We start from the raw sequence: 22,450 nt of genomic DNA, 5'->3' as shown, positions 1-22,450 counted from the left end.
ATGATAAAAAAAATTGTCCCAAAATTTTGTATGAAAATTGTACATTCCACTACGTCACGTTACATACAAGTGAAAAATTTTCTCATACTAAAAACGTGACGTAATGGAATGGACATTTTGGGACATCTTTTTTTAATGGTAGGATGGAGAGTGCTGTCGATTCTGAGTAGAATGAGCCCAAGAATGTCCAGATTTGAAAGAATCAGGTTTTCGATATTTATTTTAGAAAAAGCCCTACTATGCTCAGTCTAGAGGATGTCTTGTCTGTGGGGATGTGTGACCACGTGACTCACCGGGTGTGACGGGCTTGGTGCGGTGCCGCACGTAGAGCGGCTGTGCCGCGGCGTGGTAGAGCGCGGCCGGCGTGCACATGGTGGTAGCGTCGCCCAGCGGGAACGCGGACGGGATCCGCGCCGAGAACGACACCTGCGCTTGCCGGATCGCGCCCGCTTGCAGCTCGTCTAGCCATTCGCACACCCTGTAAGGAGTAGGTATGAGTTTGCGTTCTTACATATTAACATAGAGAAAAAAATACATAGTGCTCACTCCATACATCAGTTTTAGTACCAAAAAGACTATTAGCATCTAGCATCGAGTAGCGGAACTATCAGTACTGCTACTTGACAATAGATGTAGCACCGACCGGAAAGTCTTATGCTGTTGAGATAAGACTTTCCGGTCGGTGCTACATCTATTGTCAAGTAGCAGTACTGATAGTTCCGCTACTCGATGCTAGATGTAGACACTGAAATTAATAGTCTGAACTGATGTATGGAGTGAGCACTCTTGTCTTTATTTCTCTATGGCACGGGTTAACAAATTATCCACAAAACCTTCCTCTTGAATCACTACTATTAAAAAAATGCATCAAAATCCGTTGCGTAGTTTTAAAGATCTAAGCATGCATAGGGACAGACAGACAGCGGGAAGCGACTTTGTTTTATACTATGTAGTGATTGTGACTAAAGTAAACATTGACAAAATACGGTAGCATCGGTCGTGAACTGCCCGCAACCAAAGAATACTGCTACTTCGTTAACAGAATGACGTAAATAACAGTACATCAGCTATGATGCTAATCCCGTATTAGTCTTTCGATCTTCGCGACTAACGAGTCTGGCAAATGCGTGCAGGTGAAATCCATCGCTATTGGATTTATACCAGTTTTCCACGGTATTACAAGAATACCATACGTATCATATAAGAAAACTGCCATCCACAGGATTTATAGAGAAGAGTAGGTAAATCAGGACTCCGTAAAAGTCCTTCGATCTTCGCGTCTAAGTCGTCTAACAGGTCTGACAAATGCGTGCATGTGACGTTCATTGCTATAGAATATATATTCGTTTTCGACAGGTTTATAAGTACATATATTATACGTACCATATAAGAAAACTGCCGTCCACAGGATGTATAGAGAAGAGTAAATCAGGACTCTGATGCCAATCCCGTAATAGTCCTTCGATCTTTGCGTCCAACGAGTCAGGTAAGTGCGTGCACGTCACGTCCGTCGCTATAGAGTTTATGGACGTCGTGTTGGACAGGGTTGGATGGCTGTGGTTACCGCTACCTGTGATACATAGACAGTTACCCTATGAGACAGTGATGTATGAGGTTTAATAATCAAAATTTTTTAAAATAGCATATTGGGACGTTAATACCAATCAGATTACTGATAAGAAAAATTTAAATTAAAATAGCAAGTGTGTTAATTTTAAGTTTATCACTTAGTTAATTATATATTTTTTTAATGTTAGCGGATTCGGGAAGAATCCAGCACTAAAAAATCTTTAATCCTTAAGATCGGTTTTCCTAGGATAGCGGTGCCGTCATATAGCGGCTGTCTCCGTACTAAATAATACGGCTAAATATGGATGTCGTAGTATTTGTATGGAGACGGTCGCTATATGACGGCACCGCTTTCGGAGGAATCCAAAGCTTTACACCGCCAAAGACGTCAGCTGACGCGCGCGGCTACAGCTCAATATCAACCTTCGTGCATTCCGACAAGATTCACGATGCCACGACGCACACGATAGACGTGGCATTCAAAGGGTTAAAGCCATTTTTAGGAACATATTTTAAATCACTTAAGATCGGTTTTCCTAGGATAGCGGTGCCGTCATATAGCGGCCGTCTCCATACTAAATAATACGACTAAATATGGATGTTGTAGTATTTGTATGGAGACGGCCGCTATATATATACATATATATATAGCTTTAAGCTTTGGTTTCCTCCGAAAGCGGTGCCGTCATATAGCGGCCGTCTCCATACAAATACTCCAACATCCATATTTAGTATGGAGACGGCCGCTATATGACGGCACCGATATCCTAGGAAAACCGATCTTAAGGTTTCGTTACGTTACCTGGTTGCTCATCACTATTACTGTTATCCTCAGACTGCACTTTAGTCAATTGACTAGGCCGCCTATGTCCTATGCAGCATGGAATAAGCAAGCAAGCGCATATTAACCAAGCTTTTCGCCTATCTATTACACAATTGAGGCGTTCGCAGACAAAAGGTACTTCTTGCGATTGTTAATAGAGATTTTTTTTATCAATGTAACTTATGCCTTACTAGCGACCCGCCCCGGCTTCGCACGGGTTAACAAATTATACATAAACCTTCCCCTTGAATCACTCTATCTATTAAAAACCGCATCAAAATCCGTTGCGTAGTTTTAAAGATCTAAGCATACATAGGGACAGACAGACAGCGGGAAGCGACTTTGTTTTATACAGTGTAGTGATTAACATGTAACAAAGTGATAAGTTTTGCCTGCGAACGTCTCAATATAGCTTTCAGTTGCCGTAGTTACTTAGCCGAGGTCGAGCCACGTACCTAATGATTCTGAGGTATAATTATGACATATGAATTACAGGTTATGGAGGCAGATTTACTCAATGACCATGACCATGTTGAGTGAGTGAATATTACACGACAAGCGATGTTATATAAATGTATCTAAACACACGGTAGTGTGTATGGCCAAGTTATAAAATACAAAAAAATAAACCAAGCTGATAATGTCAGCGCCATATTTATATTTTACATTTTTATGTCACGTCAAGATCTCTAAAACCGGAAGTTTTTTAATAATTAAGGAGTGATTTGTTCATAAACAAGTTTCAAATTTAAAAAATCTTAGGTCTTATATAGTTTGTGCGATTATTTAAACAATAAAATTTCGTAGAAACTTCTGTAAATCAGTCCTCAATGCATTATAGATGCATGAACAATACGTAAATGTATTAAGAATTAGTATGCCATACTCGTGTCATTCTCTCCGTCCGCATGCGTGGTGTGGTCTGAACCTGCTTCTTCCGCCTCTTCTTTATCTAAAACCTGTTAACAAGCAAATTTGGTACTTTATTACAATCGCTTAAAGTCCTTTTTGTACGGGCATTTTTTAAGCTTATGACCATTTTAAATACTCTTACTCGTAGGTATATGGATTTTCTAACAAACCTAACGCTTTGGTTTCCTCCGAAAGCGGTGCCGTCATATAGCGGCCGTCTCCATACAAATACTACGACATCCATATTTAGCCGTATTATTTAGTATGGAGACGGCCGCTATATGACGGCAGCGCTATCCTAGGAAAACCGATCTTAAGTCGCAATATATAGACGTACTCGTAGGATCTACGTATCGACGGTTCGAAATATAATTTGCACCGATTTCTCGAACGACGTGTATGGCGAATCGGTGCAAATTATATTTCGGAACTACTTACGGCTTCTAACTTAAATAGTTGATGATCGTCGTTTGTCCCTATTTGTCGTTATGGCATAAATAGGGACAAACGACGATCATCAGCTGATTAACTTAGCAGACGTTTATGAATAACGCCTTTAGGTAAGGAACTATGGCAAGGTGCGAATTCGGTGGAGGGAGAAGTGGCGCTGATTATCACAAACACATGTAATCTTATAGAATGTCAAACATTAATGCTAGCCGTTGGAACTAATTTACTCCATAAGATTTAACGTGGAAAAGCCGACAAAATGAGGGCAGCACCAGTCGTGAACCTATAGTGGGATTATTCGTATTTCCATTATTTGACACATGTCACTCACAACAGCAATACAACGTAAAATGTCTTGCACATCGAAATCACAAAGGAAGACAATTGCACTGCGAACATTTACGTTCTACGTCCTTTTTTTTAAATTTAGGGTTGGCCGGACACCACCGTTATGAATCGGTAGTCGACTAAGTAAATCGATATTTTTTTTAGATAAAATGGATTACCTTTTTAGTAAGATCATGCAGTATGGCTTCAGCTTGGCTGGTGAAATGCATTTCCTTATTGTGTAGCCAGTGCAGTATAAACCGCCCGCCGCCGGCCAGCGACGGCACTAGGGGAATGTCTGTCTCGGCGTTTATAGACGCTGCTAGATGGAAATGAAGACCTAAAAAAACAAAACATAGTAACTCAATAAGCTGTACATAATAAGCAGAATTTTACCGTATGTCCCGAAATATTCTTCACTGAGTTACAATATATTTTCGTACTACACCATTCAGGAATATCTTATCACATATATTTATAGTTATAAGAACTAGTTAGTAAGTACTTAGATATTAAATAATTTAATTTAAATATGATGCATGCGACACACATGAAGCCCCGTCTCCATATCGCGCGGCAAACCATCGAACATTGGCTCGCGCGGCAGCCACGCGCAATGGATACCGGGCGCATCGAGTTGGCTCGCGCGGCAGCCCGGTATCCATTGCGCGCGGCTGCCGCGCGAGCTAATGTTCGATGGTTTGCCGTGCGATATGGAGACGGGGCTTGACATCACACAATATTTGCATGTCTTTATGGCCAAACATGTAGCTCTATTGTATTAGTATTTAAGACCTATTGTAAATACCAAGTTTAAGCAAATAAAACTCTGAATCTGAATTACATTCATCATTTTAGTCGCAAATAACGATTTCGTTTTTATTCCACCCAGAACGAATTCTTCTTCAAAATAGTCAAATTTTATTGCCATGAGGCATAAAGCCCGCCATTTGTTGTGCAATTTACACCTTATTTTTTGTGCAATAAAGTTTAAAATAAATCAATTTCATCCAATTGTAACGAAAGAAAGTTGACAACAATAAAATTCAGTCTAAATATGTGTATGTACCTCCAGTATAAGATGTGGCGTGGTAAGGATTGTGGAAGTCGTGTGCACTATACGTCGAGGGTAGGGTGGGGATGGGCGCCCCGGGCTGCTTAGACGACTGCGCGTTCCGTCGTATGTGGAAGCATGTCCTGTAAAAAAATAGTACTTTAGTAACATCAAGATAAGGAGATTTTTCATTTAAAAATTTTCTCTGCAAATGCCGTACAGAATTAGCTTGGTCTGACTCAATTTTTTCACTTCTCATGCTGACACAGTTCGTCTTTAATTATTGCGTTTAATCATTTATTCGGTGCTGTCACAAGTTGTCCACGCTACACAAGTGTATATCCAAGCAAGGGCCCCCAAATCGTGAAGATACGGTAAACTTACCGTATCCTAATATTTCGGGGACCCTTGGATACCCTTCGATCCATAGGCATCTTTTGTATAATGGCCCCCTCAAGAGCTACCTTGGGCCTACCCAAGAGCTACAATATACCTCGGCCAGACTATGCTCCTCGCGCTGCCGCGATGTTGCCCGCTCCGGCCACAGACTGCCCTACTCGCGCGATTAATCGCGACGCTCCATACTTCATAGACAGATAGATAGAATACCCTTTATCGGCACATCTCAGTAGAAAGATACAAAAGAAAAGAACAACTGATTAAATGTAGAGGCAGACAACAGGCGATCTTATCGCTAAAGAGCGATCTCTTTCAGACAGCCTATGGTTTGGGTTCATATTGCCGGTCCTTTGACTCACGCCAAAAAACCGACAAAATAGGGAGCAGGGCATGACGAGGAGCATGACAAGCGGCATGACGAGTAGCGCGGCCACACTACGACCCTGCCTACTTCCCATGCCACTCGTGGAGTATGTGGGCGGGGTAATACAGCCGCCCCACTCGTCGTCCGGCAGCAGCGTCTCCGACCACACGCGGCAGATGTTGTCCACGCATGACGTCACTAGAGCACTCACTTCATGTGCTTCAGGCGCTGCATGAAGCGGTGCTTGTGGCGGTGCGTGGCGCGCTGGCGGCGCGGCGGCGAGCGGCTGTGCGCCGTCACGCAGCCGCCCCACTCGTCGTCCGGCAGCAGCGTCTCCGACCACACGCGGCAGATGTTGTCCACGCATGACGTCACTAGAGCACTCACTTCATGTGCTTCAGGCGCTGCATGAAGCGGTGCTTGTGGCGGTGCGTGGCGCGCTGGCGGCGCGGCGGCGAGCGGCTGTGCGCCGTCACGCAGCCGCCCCACTCGTCGTCCGGCAGCAGCGTCTCCGACCACACGCGGCAGATGTTGTCCACGCATGACGTCACTAGAGCACTCACTTCATGTGCTTCAGGCGCTGCATGAAGCGGTGCTTGTGGCGGTGCGTGGCGCGCTGGCGGCGCGGCGGCGAGCGGCTGTGTGCCGTCACGCAGCCGCCCCACTCGTCGTCCGGCAGCAGCGTCTCCGACCACACGCGGCAGATGTTGTCCACGTATGACGTCACTAGAGCACTCACTTCATGTGCTTCAGGCGCTGCATGAAGCGGTGCTTGTGGCGGTGCGTGGCGCGCTGGCGGCGCGGCGGCGAGCGGCTGTGCGCCGTCACGCAGCCGCCCCACTCGTCGTCCGGCAGCAGCGTCTCCGACCACACGCGGCAGATGTTGTCCACGCATGACGTCACTAGAGCACTCACTTCATGTGCTTCAGGCGCTGCATGAAGCGGTGCTTGTGGCGGTGCGTGGCGCGCTGGCGGCGCGGCGGCGAGCGGCTGTGCGCCGTCACGCAGCCGCCCCACTCGTCGTCCGGCAGCAGCGTCTCCGACCACACGCGGCAGATGTTGTCCACGCATGACGTCACTAGAGCACTCACTTCATGTGCTTCAGGCGCTGCATGAAGCGGTGCTTGTGGCGGTGCGTGGCGCGCTGGCGGCGCGGCGGCGAGCGGCTGTGCGCCGTCACGCAGCCGCCCCACTCGTCGTCCGGCAGCAGCGTCTCCGACCACACGCGGCAGATGTTGTCCACGCATGACGTCACTAGCACGTTGCCCACGCTGCCCCTGGAAATATTCATTAAGTTAATGTTGGCGCCGCATAGCTCCGTATCAAATTACGGCACCTATGCAATTAAAACTGCACGAGGCCATGCGCTTGGCGGGGAACAGAACCCTATGGAGAAACCTGGTCTTCAACAGAAGGACATGATGTTACGATCCTCAGTGTCGAGGGACCGACTGAAGAAGAGAAGCTCCGTATATTATGCGGTCATTCTGTGTCTAAAAAATGACGTTTGACAATTCAGTTAATAATCACTAAATATACGAGTATGACGCTGTACACGTACTGCTTACATACACATCATATAGAATCAATTCATTTTTGATACATGGGACTACTTATAGTCCCACGACATACGGTTAGTTGTTGCACTTATTGCATACCAACTTAACAAAACTCATATTCAACATCAACAATCATGGAAAAGTCTAAAATGTTGCAAAACTTCCTTATCAGAACTAAACGACTTGTATACAAACATTGCGCATTGTTTGTAAATTATTAGACAGATACAACACTGTAAAGCTCTAGTTTACTTCTTATCTTCGTTGAAGTAAGACTCACTTGGGCATATATTTGCTCGTTTTCCGCCATGACAGATGCGTGACCGCCCGCGGGTGCGCGACGTATATGAACGTATAGTTGAGGTCGGACGTCGCGTGCTCGCCTTGCGCGTGTATCAATACTGAAAGACAAAGTATCATATTAATAACTTTCCTATAAATTGTGCAAACAAGTAAATAGAAAAATTGAGGGTGGTAGGATCAGTGTCCAATCACGGCTTTCCTGTGTTTGCGAGTTACCCTTTACTGAACGTTATTAAAGATATTTTGGAAATTGACGAACAGATATTGCAATTGAGAAATTAATGCTCTTGCTATGATTCGAACCCTGAACCACCAGCTCAGCTTCACAAGCAGGATCACTGATTAGCTAATATTAGGCTAAAGCGACCGTTTATATGTATTTTTAGGGTTCCGTAGCCAAATGGCAAAAAACGGAACCCTTATAGATTCGTCATGTCTGTCTGTCTGTCTGTCTGTCCGTCTGTCCGTCTGTCCGTCTGTCTGTCCGTCCGTATGTCACAGCCACTTTTCTCCGAAACTATAAGAACTATACTGTTGAAACTTGGTAAGTAGATGTATTCTGTGAACCGCATTAAGATTTTCACACAAAAATAGAAAAAAAACAATAAATTTTTGGGGTTCCCCATACTTTGAACTGAAACTCAAATTTTTTTTTTTCATCAAACCCATACGTGTGGGGTATCTATGGATAGGTCTTCAAAAATGATATTGAGGTTTCTAATATCATTTTTTTCTAAACTGAATAGTTTGCGCGAGAGACACTTCCAAAGTGGTAAAATGTGTGTCCCCCCCCCCTGTAACTTCTAAAATAAGAGAATGATAAAACTAAAAAAAATATATGATGTACATTACCATGTAAACTTCCACCGAAAATTGGTTTGAACGAGATCTAGTAAGTAGTTTTTTTTTATAAGTCATAAATCGCCTAAATACGGAACCCTTCATGAGCGAGTCCGACTCGCACTTGGCCGCTTTTTTTTTGTTCAAGTGATATAACGAATCTACCCACGTGTAGATACTCGTAAGGTTCGAAATTTATGCCTAAAGTTGTGATAAAAGACGTTGAAACAATCAGGCTGTATGATTTTGTCGTAGTTTGCTGTCAAATTGTGAAATTCGTAGATCTAGTCTATGGGTTAAACTCAAAAAGTAATTAAAACGAGCGAGTCTGCCCTAGTTGTATGTTAATTGTTAAATGCAGTGATGTTAATTTAATATGATATGATAAAAAAAGGAATTAAAAAATACTTAGTGTAGGGTAGGTTACTAATATATATATATAATATAGCTTTTAAGTTAATGTAATTAACCATATATGGACTTCTGGGTCTAAAATAAATATATATTTATTTCCTTTCTTGTGTCTTCTTACGTAAGGTGGCATTTAAATAAATCAGTGTTTTGTACAACGTGACATATTCGTACAAATATAGGTTGACCACACAAAACCTAAATAATAACTATGCCAGTTGTAAAACCTTTTACAACTCCTATAAGGCAAAGAGAGATTGTAACCGCGTAGTAAGAATGTAAATACAATTGTTTAACACACAGCACGTGACTAAGGCTTACTAATAAGTGACATACTTACACATTAATCAGATAATGCAGATTAACACATGTCAATAAACTTAGGGCGTCTAATTGTATTGTGACCGCAAAATTGGAACAGCGAAAGAGACCTGTTTATTACAATTGAATTTGAGTCTTAAAACTATCCATCTTAGAGTTGAAATTTTAAGTTTCACGACGCGTAATGTAATCTTGTGCGTTTTGTTATTAAATGACCGGAGCATTACGCACGTGTTAGAAATTTAGTCTAATATATTTTTAATTTATTTACCATTACCATCCAATTATTCGGTTCTTTGTGAAGTCCGCCGACTATATTGTTAAATATCTGGGAGACCGAGATTTGCTCGGAAAACATATAAAAACTCAAAGACGCGCGTTTTCCCAGAGATACGACATAGCTAGATCGATTTTTCGCCCCCGAAACCCCCCATATAGTAAATTTCATCGAAATCGTTAGAGCCGTTTTGAGATCCCCGAAATATATAAATAAATAAATAAATAAATATACAAGAATTGCTCGTTTAAAGGTATTAGATAGATAATACCTACAGTCAAAAGCAAAAATGCAATCAAAACTAATCTAGCGCTATTCCTATTGCATTGACAATCGCTAAGATACCTTCTGTACTGCTGCTTTACTTTTACATTCATGATTTGACATATATAATATATTTAATAAATAATATGAATATGAATACAGGTTGTTTTTGTTATGTCGGACCATACTTAATTTTGTTACCTACCTTTGTTTTGATACCAGATCTTAACTAATCTATCGTTGACTCCCGACGTAGCGAAGAGAACACCATCTGGTGAAAAGGCGAGGTGATGCGCCGGCGTCGCCGTCTGACACTGCCATACGCACAGCCAACCCTGCAAATGGATGTAAGTGTTAATGCAAAATCGACTTTAACCGCTGTAAACAAGGTTCACAGTTACAGATTCTTATTTCATTGGAAATCGTCGACAAATTGTGTCAAATTGGACAGGGTAGGTATCGCAGATGTAGGGAAATTTGAAAATTCAATTGTGTACCCATTATTTAGTTACGGTTACACTCGGTTATATATTATCGTAAATTTTAAACGGTAACCTGGTGCGGTCAATTTTGATACACAATTCTGCCCTGCTAACAGTAAATGCAGTACTTGCATGAAAATCATCGTTCAAATAAAGAACTTATTCAAAGAGAACAAGATAAACAATTGCATGTCTTTTCAACTGCGATTACTGCGTATGTTGTTAGCACGGCAGAATTAGTGAGCTGTGTTACTCGATACACAAAGACAATGTATGAAAGATATGCCGCTGTGAGAGAGTCGATCTTCGTAGCAATACGAATTGTATTTAAAAAATGTATTAAGCATTAGTCTGCCACCTTTATTGACTATTTTATACAAGATCAAAAAGTTTGTTATTGGTTACCTAATCAAAACAAACACATGCGAAATGAACACATGTTAATTATATTTCAAAGTTCGTTGCTCTTTCAAAAAGAAGAACGCTTAGAATAAATTTGAAAGTGGAAAAAATCCAGATCCAGAGGCCGTGAGTTCAAGTCTCACCCAAGACAGTAATTTTTCCACTTTTAAATTTATTCTAAGCTTAATAGCATCGTTCTCAGACGTTTCTGGTTATTAAAAAATTAAAAAAAGAAGAATGCTGATATGAATATTATTAAATTAGATTCCGTCCGTATTCCATATCAACTGATATCAGGTAACAACAAACAATGATATCATACTGTCAGTGCATATTTCCATTTTGGCGCGCTTACTTAATAAACCTCTTATCTTACTCATTTGTTCATTGGAGAAGCAACCTTGTGACAACTAGTACAGAGTTGTAATTTAAATTAGAGCATGATGTTATTAGGTTAAGAAAACAAACAGTAAATTTAGAATGTTATCTTATCTGTTAGGATCTGTCCGTTAAACGGATTGTTTCTAACTTCAGATCTCCACTAAAGATCTTATTTCTAGATTAAACAGATAACTTTTTTTTTCAAGATATATCGGATGCATCTTTTTAAAGTTTTTGTAATAATATTTTCTTAGATTACCGCGATAGTTATTCATGAAATAAATCACATTTTCCTTAGTCACCCGTTGACCACGAATGCTGTAAAGGGTTCGAAACGTCAGAATGTATTTTAAATTCAATATACGCGATATAATCTGTCTAAATGATTTTGTAGTAGTTATAAATTAGGAATATTGTACGTGGAGATCTATAGACATGAAAAAAAGTCGAATCGAAAATTTGCACTATATGGATTTCTGTTAATCGAGTGAAATTCGTTGCGTTGTCTTTTGCTGTGCCTCGTAGTCTTTCTCATCGTAATTTAATATAGGTAAAAATAAATACCTTTATGTCACATGTGACAGGTGTCACAGGTTAGGTATTTATAAAGGAGGTTTTTCTCATGAGAAAAAGGAAAAACTTCACTATGTCACGAAAATGATTAAGTGTAAGGCTGAGCGGAGCGTTCGGCGGGGCGTGCAGCGTGGCGTCGGGTTCATAAGTGATTTGAGCAGCGTGCACTAAGGCTGCTACTAAGTTTGCATTTGTTTAACATGCACGCCGCACACCCCGCCCTGCTGCACGCCCAACTCGAGTGTCCACTCAGGCCTTACACTAATATTAGACTTACGGGCTCTTCTTCATCCTGGAACTTCGGCGGCTTATCGTCTTTGTCGCTGCCGCCGATTTGGAATGTTACACCGGAGCTTGCTGCAATATAAGTAATACCATAACTGTCACTATGGATACATAAGTGACGTTATCCATGAAAAGGGACCTTATTGTCGATGGCGCTTACGCCATTAATTAACGATGCTCCGATATAAATAAAATGCCGCGCAACGCTGTACGGCGTAAGCGCCATCGTCAATAAGGTCCCTTTTCATAGACAATGCCCCATATGAGGGGCGGTTTCACCAAACTGTCTGTCAACGGTCAAACGTTCACTTAATTTTCATAACTCTCTGCTGAATGACGTTAATCAATCGGATAATTTACCCCTAAGGCAATATAAAACAACGACGTCACGCCGTGGTTCAGGGTAGGATTTCGCAAACATTACCAACCAGCGAGAAGTCATCACACAGAATACGTACAGAAATGGTAGGAGCATATACAAAACACTCATACTAAAACCCGATTTAACAGGGAGCTACGTATCATGTTTCAAATAATATGAACAGGGACCTACGCATCACAGAATAGCACAGACATAATTACTTATTCAGTGCGTCTTGAGTTACATTTCTGGCTCACTCATTAGGTTGTCACGAGGATATAATGTGGTTGACATTAACGTTTTAGCCGTTATTGTTATAATTCGCTGAGACCTACAGCAAAAGCTGGTTATTGAATGTCTAAAATTTACGGGCAATAATTAAAATTTGGGTACAATACAACACGAGCCCATAATTTATTGATAATCGGTTATTTCGTTATGTTATGTAATAAAAATTGGTCAAGCAATTAATTACATAATTAATGTAATCGCTACGCTATACGATGATGAGCATAACGAACTCTACTAACAAATTGTATTTGTATTGTTGAATTCATAATATTCCTATTTTAAATAATATTACTTAAATGAGAATATGGATACTATGTGGTTTATTGTCTGTAGTTTATGCGTACATTCAGAGGCCGAGGAATGGACTTTCGAGGTTTCCTCGAGGGACGACAAAAAGGAGTTTTTTTTTAAACCGACAACGCGCATTGCCCGCATTGGACACCCCTGGAACGTGGCGGTCGCTTGTCATATGGTCCCATTTTCCATTAACCTTTTAACCGCCGTAGACTGACAAGACATACAAAACCGGGCTCATTTTGCCGCGGTCTGATAAATAAGACAACACTTCGTGTAACTTCGTATCGTACCGCCGGCGACACGAGCACGCTCGATGAAAAATTATATGGCGGTTAAAAGGTTAAACAATAGCGACTCTTAGTAAGGCAGCGGCCAAAATAAGACTATTCATATTATCCATTATCTCAGTGTGCTAACACTGAGTACATTCTGATAAAACCTGAGTCATATCGTGTTTTAGACAAAAGTGAATTACATTACCTATAGTCACGTGAGCAGCATATCTTAGCGATTGATTTAATATGCTTTTAAAGGATTTCGGACTGATACATTTATGTCACTATTTATCGGACTGTGGAAGAATAACCCTCAATGAAAAAGTTGTTCGCCCAGGGAAACATTTTATAACTTTGGTTCCCGATGACATTGTACCTACGTGTATAAGGGATCATTTAGATGACGCGAGAACTCGGTTGAGAGTTTCATTACATTGCGGGTTTTAAAGGTCGGTTGAATTGGACTTAACCAACAGCCCGCAATGTATTCAAAATCGCATGCGAGTTCACGGGCCGTCTAAATCAGCCTTAAAGGACGAATCCGTGAATAATCGCGTATTACGAGGGTGAATTGAAAAGTTTTGAGCCTGAGGTTGATAATGAAAATAAAAGGAAAAAATAATACATACTGGGAAGTAAAACTTACATATTTTTTTAACATAATGCACTATCTTTTGTTTTTCTTCTGTCACAATTGCACATTTTGTGATCGAATTACTAAAAGAGGTTCGCGATTTCCTTTAGAATGGATAAAATTGAGCCCCGTTCTGTCATTAAGTACTTACAAAAAAAGGGGTAAACGCCAAAGCAATTTTTTTGAAGACATGTGCCAGACTTTAGGAGAATCTGCTCCATCATATGCCACTGTAAAATGATGGGTAGCAGATTTTAAACGCGGCGGAGAAGCAGTTGAAGATGAACCTAGGTGAGGTAGACTGACGAAAATGTCAATATATGTAATGCTAGATATGATTATTCATGAATGACAGGCGGTTGAAAGTTGCAGAGATAGCGGAGACGATTGGCATTTCCTATGAGCAATTACAAACATAATGACCAAGGATTTTGGATTTTCTAAGGTTTCTACTAAGTGGGTACCGAGACTAATTTCAGCTGAAAATAAACGCACCCGCCATACAGTGTCACAGGATTGTTTGAATCTGTTTCAATGCGACCCACAAGATTTTCTTTGTCGTTTCATAACTATGGACGAGATTTGGGTCCACCACAATACACCGGAGTCAAAAGTGCAATCCGTTAGGATAATAGGACTGGAAAATGTCAGGGTCCCCACCTCCTAAAAAAGCTATGACCATTTTATCAGCGAAGAAGGTAATGCCTTCAGTTTTTTGGGATTGGAAGGGGGATTGGGGGGGGGGGGGTTAATTATCTTGAAAAGGGTAAAACCATAAATGCTGATTACTATTGCACCCTGTTACAACGTCTGCACGAAGAAATTAAAACAAAAAGAGCTGGTATGATAACTAAAAAAGTGTTGTTCCACCAAGACCTAGCTCCTGTCCATACTGTAGCGAAATCTTAGGCACAAAGACATAACTGTGGGTTTGAATTGTTGCCGCATCCACCCTATTCGCCTGACTTGGCCCCTTCTGATTATCATCTTTTCCCGAACCTAAAAAACACTTGGCAGGACGGAAATTTTCGACGGATATTAAGGTACAAGAAGCTGTGACTGAATATTTCGATCACCTTGAAGATTCTTTTTTTTACAAGAAATAATGAAGTTAGAAGCAAGGTGGCAAACGTGTATACATAGCTTTAGAGACTATGTAGAGAAATAAAATTGTTATAAAAACTCAAGTCTTTATTTTAAAGGTTAGGCTCAAAACTTTTCAATTCACCCTCGTATTTAGATTGTCGAGGCTCACAACTTTACTCTTATTTAACATATTTCACCCAAAAAGTTTTTCTTTTCTTTTTTTAACAGGCTCAAGGGCGCACATTGCTACAAAACACGACAAAAACGACTAAAGGCGACCAGTTTTGTATTTTGTGAGCTCGTCGTGGTACATAATATTTAATGACACTATCTTTTTATTTCTTAATGGATGAAGACTAGGCTAGACGACAATTTTCCCGGTATATTATATAGGTTACGAATGCTTCGTCTCTACGAAACAGTCAACGACAAAGTGTCGTGCGCTGAATAGGGAAACAAAAATATTATTAGATGTATCACATACACACTACAGATTTTACAAATAAATTGCGTTTGAAGTTGCCAACAGTTTTTCGTACGTATTTAAATACGCCAGGAACGACTAGACATCGATTTGAACGCAATCGGACCATCAGAGACAAAATTCAAAATGGCGAACTTGACTTACGTTGGCTGTCCTCTTGGTAAAGTGAGGCCTGGTGCCAGAGCTGCAAGATCTTTCCACCGGTGAGGAGCCGCGTGCCCTCCAAGTTCCACGAAAGGGCAGTGATTGGTCCATCCGCAGTGAGCTTCCCGGTTTGCACCCATCGGTACTCCAAACCCTTAAAAGAAATAGTATTAAAAAAAGCGGCCAAGTGCGAGTCGGACTCGCCCATGAAGGGTTCCGTATTTAGGCGATTTATGACGTATAAAAAAAAACTACTTACTAGATCTCGCTCAAACCAATTTTCGGTGGAAGTTTACATGGTAATCTACATCATATATTTTTTTTAGTTTTATCATTCTCTTATTTTAGAAGTTACAGGGGGGGGGGGGACACATTTTACCACTTTGGAAGTGTCTCTCGCGCAAACTATTCAGTTTAGAAAAAAATGATATTAGAAACCTCAATATCATTTTTGAAGACCTATCCATAGATACCCCACACGTATGGGTTTGATGAAAAAAAAATTTTTGAGTTTCAGTTCGAAGTATGGGGAACCCCAAAAATTTATTGTTTTTTTTCTATTTTTGTGTGAAAATCTTAATGCGGTTCACAGAATACATCTACTTACCAAGTTTCAACAGTATAGTTCTTATAGTTTCGGAGAAAAGTGGCTGTGACATACGGACGGACAGACGGACAGACAGACAGACATGACGAATCTATAAGGGTTCCGTTTTTTGCCATTTGGCTACGGAACCCTAAAAACCGGCCAAGTGCGAGTCGGACTCGCGTTCGAAAGGCTCCGTACATTAAGTCCGATTTCTAATAGGCTTTCCTGTCATCTATAGGTAAAGAACTATAATGTGTATTTTTTTTTTCAAAATTTTAGATCCAGTAGTTTCGGAGATAAAGGGGGTGATGGTCAGACAGACAGACGCACGAGTGATCCTATATGGGTTCCGATTTTTTTCTTTTGCGGTACGGAACCCCAAAAACCTGTCGATTTTTCAGGTAAATTGTTAATATTGTGGAATTCTTTTTATTGTGCAGTTAAACGACACATATCCGAATATACAGCTCGGGAAACCAAAGCGTGAGTGCGAAAGTAAAATTCTTCCTACGTCATTTTTATTTCGATTCAAAATTGCAAGTATTATAACCAGTATCAGAAACAGGAAAGACTAGGTAGGGCATCTACATATAGGTAGGTATGTAAAGCAGATATTCCGCAGCGGCTAACACCGCAGTGCTTAAAACTTCTACAATCGATAAACTCGAGACAAACAGTCTCCAGCACAGCAGCTTTACGTAACGTTTCAATAACTTCAGATACAAGCACTCGACGTCAACTATATATACTAAAGAGCAATTACAACGGATCACTTTGTAAGGAAAGGCAAAAAAATTGGAAACTTCGTTGCCACAGATCGTACAGTCAGCATCACACACACAGGTACTTAGATAGTGACTGCCTCAGGTGACTGCCAAGGTGTCCAAATATATCGGAACATATTCTTATTTCTATGGTAAAAAAGATGTGTTACGATTTACGATATAGGTACTTATTTGGTCACTTTTACACCTACATAGAATGGGCATATTCAATCAGTGGCCTTTCTAAAAGACATAACCAGTCAAAATTAAAGCCGATTGGCTTGCCTTAACTTAAAGACAATGAGTTCTTTGCCTACAGCTTTTGAAGAAAAAGTACGAAAATTAGCACCGGCTCGGCTATGTATGCCGACACGCCATTGATGTACAGTCGCCATCAGATATATCGGAGCAGCCAACGTGCTCACAAATATCTGAGCAAGCCCATATTGTCAAGGCTATAGAGTGCTTGTTCAGATATTCTGAACACCTTGGCCGCTCCGATATATCTGATGGCGACTGTACTAACAACAACGCTAGCCATGGGTGGACCTTATGTAAATGGGTGGGTGGACCTGTAAAAGAAGGAAGGAAAGGAGGCTACAAATTGACAGTAAACAGTGTGTACGATGGTACAAATCTACAGTGGAAGTTACATAATCTGATCATGCTTCTGCACAATATTCTATTGTATACATGTTTTCGGTCGAATGTACGTAGCACGTGCAGGCCGATTTAAATGTGCTACCACAAATGGATTGAACTAGCGAATACAACTATTGTGTAATACGGAATAGTTTCAATATAATAAAAAAATTGCATGACACAGTTTATAAAAAAATTCTAAGGGGTCAATGATAAAATCGGTATGTTTTAAGCACAATATGAGCGTTTATATCTCAACTATCATTAGTCATGAAATAAGTAGGTAGCTGTTGTAGTTAACTACTCGTGGTACTTCATACATTATTAGATACGCGTTTCATAGTGTATATTAGGTCTAATCTAACTAACTTAGCATTTCGTTTTAGAATCTACGTTTTACCTGCACACAGTACTAGACACAAGTATCTTACATAACTGTATGTAGGTATGGCGGCATAACACATACCTTACGTAGTATCATTAGTTTTATTACTCATATCACGAATGGGATTTGTTCGAGTAGTTCCTATGATTTTTGCACGTTTGTACACTACCACTACAAACTAACAATCTGTTTGTACGTACTATTAAATAAATAAATAAATATTGGAGGACATCTTACACAGATCAACCTAGCCCCAAACTAAGCAAAGCTTGTACTATGGGTACTAGGCGACGATATACATACTTACGTGTATATACATACATATATAAATACATACTTATATACATAGAAAACATCCATGACTCCGGAACAAATATTAGTGTTCATCACACAAATAAATGCCCTTACCGGGATTCGAACCCAGGACCATCGGCTTCGCAGGCATGGTCACTACCCACTTAGGCCAGACCGGTCGTCAAACGTCAAACTATTACGTTTCAGATTTTTATGTGAAGCTTATCCTATAACAACATAAAACACGCTCTAAACCATCGATAGAAATTATACAAGCACAAAAAAACATTTTATACATTTACTACAATTTATAGCGAACGAGACAATGTAATATCGGTTGTTGTGTATGCAAGTACGCTTAAATAAATGCGCACCACCACCACCCAATTGTTAAGGAAGAATACGAATATGAATCAGGAATTAGACAACATTCATTTGAAATATTTTGCAAACTTTGATGTGTGTTATTATTGTGGCGCTCTTGAATACATAAACAAGAATTACCACTTATAGCGTGAAACTGCGTTGATATTTTATGTTTTTTTTTCCGTAAGTAGGTATGGCAAAGAGTCACGTTCTTTTGACATTGGACAATAGCCATTTACAACTCTAGCCACTTTATGCAGGCTAAATAATTTATAATATAATGAAGTGCAATTGCCCGTGGCCGTTTATGGCTATACATACATTATAGTAGGTATTTATCAAGTTCGGCGACGCCGAAACTGACCACTCGGTCGGAAACTATTTTTCGTATGTATTTAGGTAAGTAATACTTACTATTCAGGCCTAAATAGATTTTTCCAAATCTAAACCTACTTAAGTATACTGAATTGTATAACTCGACTACTAAATATATAGAAACTCATAGACCGCATAGTCCGTTGAGTTAGTAATCTTTGCAGGGCGCTGGATGCGTCCGGTAGTCCGTCGGCGAATTGGAATCACGTGGCTCTGACAGTATTGATTTGCAATCCAATTTAGATAAGTGCAGTTAAACGTATAAATTAAACTGCAAATTACTGCAAAAATAATATGTGTCTGATGTGACCGTAAGACCGAAATGTCACTTTGTTTATCATTCAGCAGCTCAACTGGAGCACCCTGGGTTTCCATTCTGGGTTGGAAGTTTAGAAGACAGTTGCTTTCGCAAAACTTGTGATTAATAGTTGCCAAGCGGACCCCAAACTCCCATGAGCCGTGACAAACAGTCGAGACAACGCGAGGAAGATGATGATAATGAACATACCAAATATTTTGAATAGCACCCAGGTGCCCAAGCCTCCAAGGTGGTATAATAAAATTGTGATCATAAAATTTTGTGACTTAGGTCGTATTTCTCGACTCGATCTGTCTGTACTAATTATTGTTCACAAAGTCTTTACAAGTACGTACGTCGGTTCTGACATCGGTTCATTATGAAGTTAATGCCGTTTAAATTCAATCCCAAATTGAACGTGACTCGATAAGCATTCTGTAGTGTTCGCTTCCTCTTAGTTAGATACAACAGTCGCGATCGTGACATACTTCATTTGCGTGCGATGAATCTGTCATACCTATTTGTTTTACTGAGAAGTATAAGTAGGTACATACTGAGAGAAAATTCGACTTGTTTAAATAAATGGAAGTTAGCGACATTGTAATTAATTTTGAAAATGGACACATAGTGTACGGCCATATTTTGCTTTTAAAAATACACAGTACCCGCAATACTTGTAATTTAATAAAATGTATATGGTGACCTGACGCGATACTTACTATGTTATTGATTCTATAGTAAAAAAACTTTACATTGCATACATTAATTATAGCTGAATGGAATCCTTAGTAAAAAAACACTACAAAATCAGCAGATACAGAACTCAAAAAAATAAAAATTTTAAAAACCCCCCGACAATAAGATGAACATGGCTAAGAACATTCGGGATAAAATTATCTATGACACAAAAAAACACTAAACAAAAATCGGTTCATCTGTTTGGGAGCTACGCTACCACAGACAGACGCGTTAAACTTATAACACCCCTTTGCGTCGGGGGTTAAAAATAATCTATTATGATCAAACTTCGACTTTCCGTCTTTTCTCTCTGCCATCAACAGCTCGAATGCAAATAATGCAATAAAATAGAGGGCACCCTAGATGACTTATTGAACGATTGTTTGTAGGTAAATAAATTATGTGTTTGTTTCCTGTAAACAGTCAATATTTACATTTTATTTGAATTATCGCTGACGCATTGTGACAAAATAATCTTTATCATAAGATTACTTACATTAGTAGTTTGTAAGTATACATACTAGCATAGTATAAACCACGAGAGAAAACCTGCAATGCATACCGGAGTACGGTTCTGCGAAGAAATTCAAATGTGTCACACACATATTTTAATTTCGGAGAAGAGGAGAGGAGAGTCTTATGCCCAACTTTGAGACACATACATCTGATACATCATCATCATCTTCCTCGCGTTGTCATGGGAGCCTGGGGTCCGCTTGGCAACTAATCCCAGGAACTGGCGTGCGTGGGCACTAGTTTTTACGAAAGCGACTGCCATCTGACCTTCCAACCCTTTACCCTCTGGTAAACTAGACCTTATTGGGATTAGTCCGGTTTCCTCACGATGTTTTCCTTCACCGAATAGCGACTGGTAAATGTCAAATCATATTTCGTACATAAGTTCCGTAAAACTCATTGGTACGAGCCGGGGTTTGAACCCGCGACCTCCGGATTGCAAGTCACACGCTCTTACCGCTAGGCCACCAGCGCTTGGCAACTTTGGGACACATTCATTCATTCATTCATTTATTTTGTTGTAAAGTCATGTACATAAGTAAATCCAGATGTTATACAATAAAATACAAGTCAGACCATGACACCCTGTAAGGGCACACAACATTAACTTAAAAACTAAATAACCTAAAGTTTGGATTCATTTATAAATAACAATTATTAATATAAGTATTACAAAAAATTGATGTTATAAACTATCGTCATTAAGAAAATCCTTAACCGAATAATAACATTTATCGATTAATAAATTTACTAACTTGTTTTTAAATATTGTGTTTCGAGCTAGTTGGGAATTTTATTTGTGATTAAAATACATTTATATTGGGGACTATTTTTACACATCTCTAGGTTAGTCTTTGGTAATAGCACGTAATAGTAATTTATTTCTATACTGTGTTCTAGTGTTTTCCTTGTCTTGTTTTACAGTAAATTAATATGGATTTTCCCGAACAAAAAGAGCAGCCTGTAATATATAAATACAAGGCAAGGTTAACAACCTATATTGAATAAAGTATGGGCGGCAACTGTTTGGGATACGCACATTAGCTAGGATACGGACACACTTCTTTTGCATCACAAACAGCTGGTCGGCTTCGGTGCTGTCCCCCCACAGCACCACGGCGTAGCGGAGCCATGCGTACGCATATGCGTAGTAAGCAGATAACGCACATTTAAAAGTGGTATTAGTTTTTAATACATTAAGCGCATATAGAAATTTCGACATTTTTGTTTTAATTTTTTGGACATGTCCTTTCCAATTTATTCCTGAGTCTATTGTTATGCCCAATAGGTTAAATTCTGTAACTTCCTCTATTTTACACGAATTACTTTCCAAATTTAATTCTAAAGGTTTTATTGTACAGGTTTAAATTGTATAACTTTGGTTTTATTCAAATTAATTTCTAAATTATGGTCACTAAGCCAATTCTCTACCGTTGAAAAAATATTTTTGAGTTGAGAGTTGCTTTCTAAACTATTATTGCACTTAAATAAGAGGGAAACATCATCAGCAAACATAACACAGGTAGCGTCTGTGTCTAGGCTTTTTGGAAGGTCGTTTATGTACGCCAGAAATAGGAGACACATCACATACATACTTCTTAAATTAAGTGATGATTATGTGCGCTCTTTTTTCGTCAGTCGTGCAGTCTCGTAAAAATGTGCTCAATATTTAGGTCGTGTACGTGTATTTCTTTCTCTAACATTCATCGTTGTTAGAAAGAGACAGAGACAACGATTACTTGCTACAAGCTTATACAATTTTACACAGGAATGTCATGTTGTTTTATTCGTTACATCGCTAATCAAGTGGAATGTTACTGTTATTAGATAAATTAATCCTGGAACTATACTGCGGATGTCAGCTGATATGATATGTATGATGATATTAGTGTAAATTTCCCTATCAATACATATA

General features: G+C 39.9%; 1 protein-coding gene across 1 annotated transcript in view; it reads right to left on the bottom strand.

The window, feature by feature from the left end:
• Positions 1-22,450, bottom strand: part of LOC134656428 (dmX-like protein 2) — an 85,476-nt gene that overhangs the window by 59,028 nt on the left and 3,998 nt on the right. The window contains exons 3-13 of the mRNA XM_063511958.1: positions 15,569-15,722; positions 11,989-12,068; positions 10,079-10,208; positions 7,738-7,858; positions 6,990-7,175; positions 5,151-5,278; positions 4,261-4,421; positions 3,279-3,351; positions 2,372-2,440; positions 1,384-1,570; positions 294-478 (exon numbers count right to left, since the gene is read on the bottom strand). Coding sequence (XP_063368028.1) covers positions 294-478; positions 1,384-1,570; positions 2,372-2,440; positions 3,279-3,351; positions 4,261-4,421; positions 5,151-5,278; positions 6,990-7,175; positions 7,738-7,858; positions 10,079-10,208; positions 11,989-12,068; positions 15,569-15,722 — 1,474 coding nt within the window. The remainder of the gene's footprint in view (positions 1-293; positions 479-1,383; positions 1,571-2,371; positions 2,441-3,278; positions 3,352-4,260; positions 4,422-5,150; positions 5,279-6,989; positions 7,176-7,737; positions 7,859-10,078; positions 10,209-11,988; positions 12,069-15,568; positions 15,723-22,450) is intronic.

This window comes from Cydia amplana, chromosome 18 (genome assembly GCF_948474715.1).
Source record: "Cydia amplana chromosome 18, ilCydAmpl1.1, whole genome shotgun sequence".
In the NCBI taxonomy this organism is placed as follows: domain Eukaryota; kingdom Metazoa; phylum Arthropoda; class Insecta; order Lepidoptera; family Tortricidae; genus Cydia; species Cydia amplana.
The sequence above is the reverse complement of the archived record's forward strand: the minus strand, read 5'-3'. Positions and strand labels throughout refer to the sequence as shown.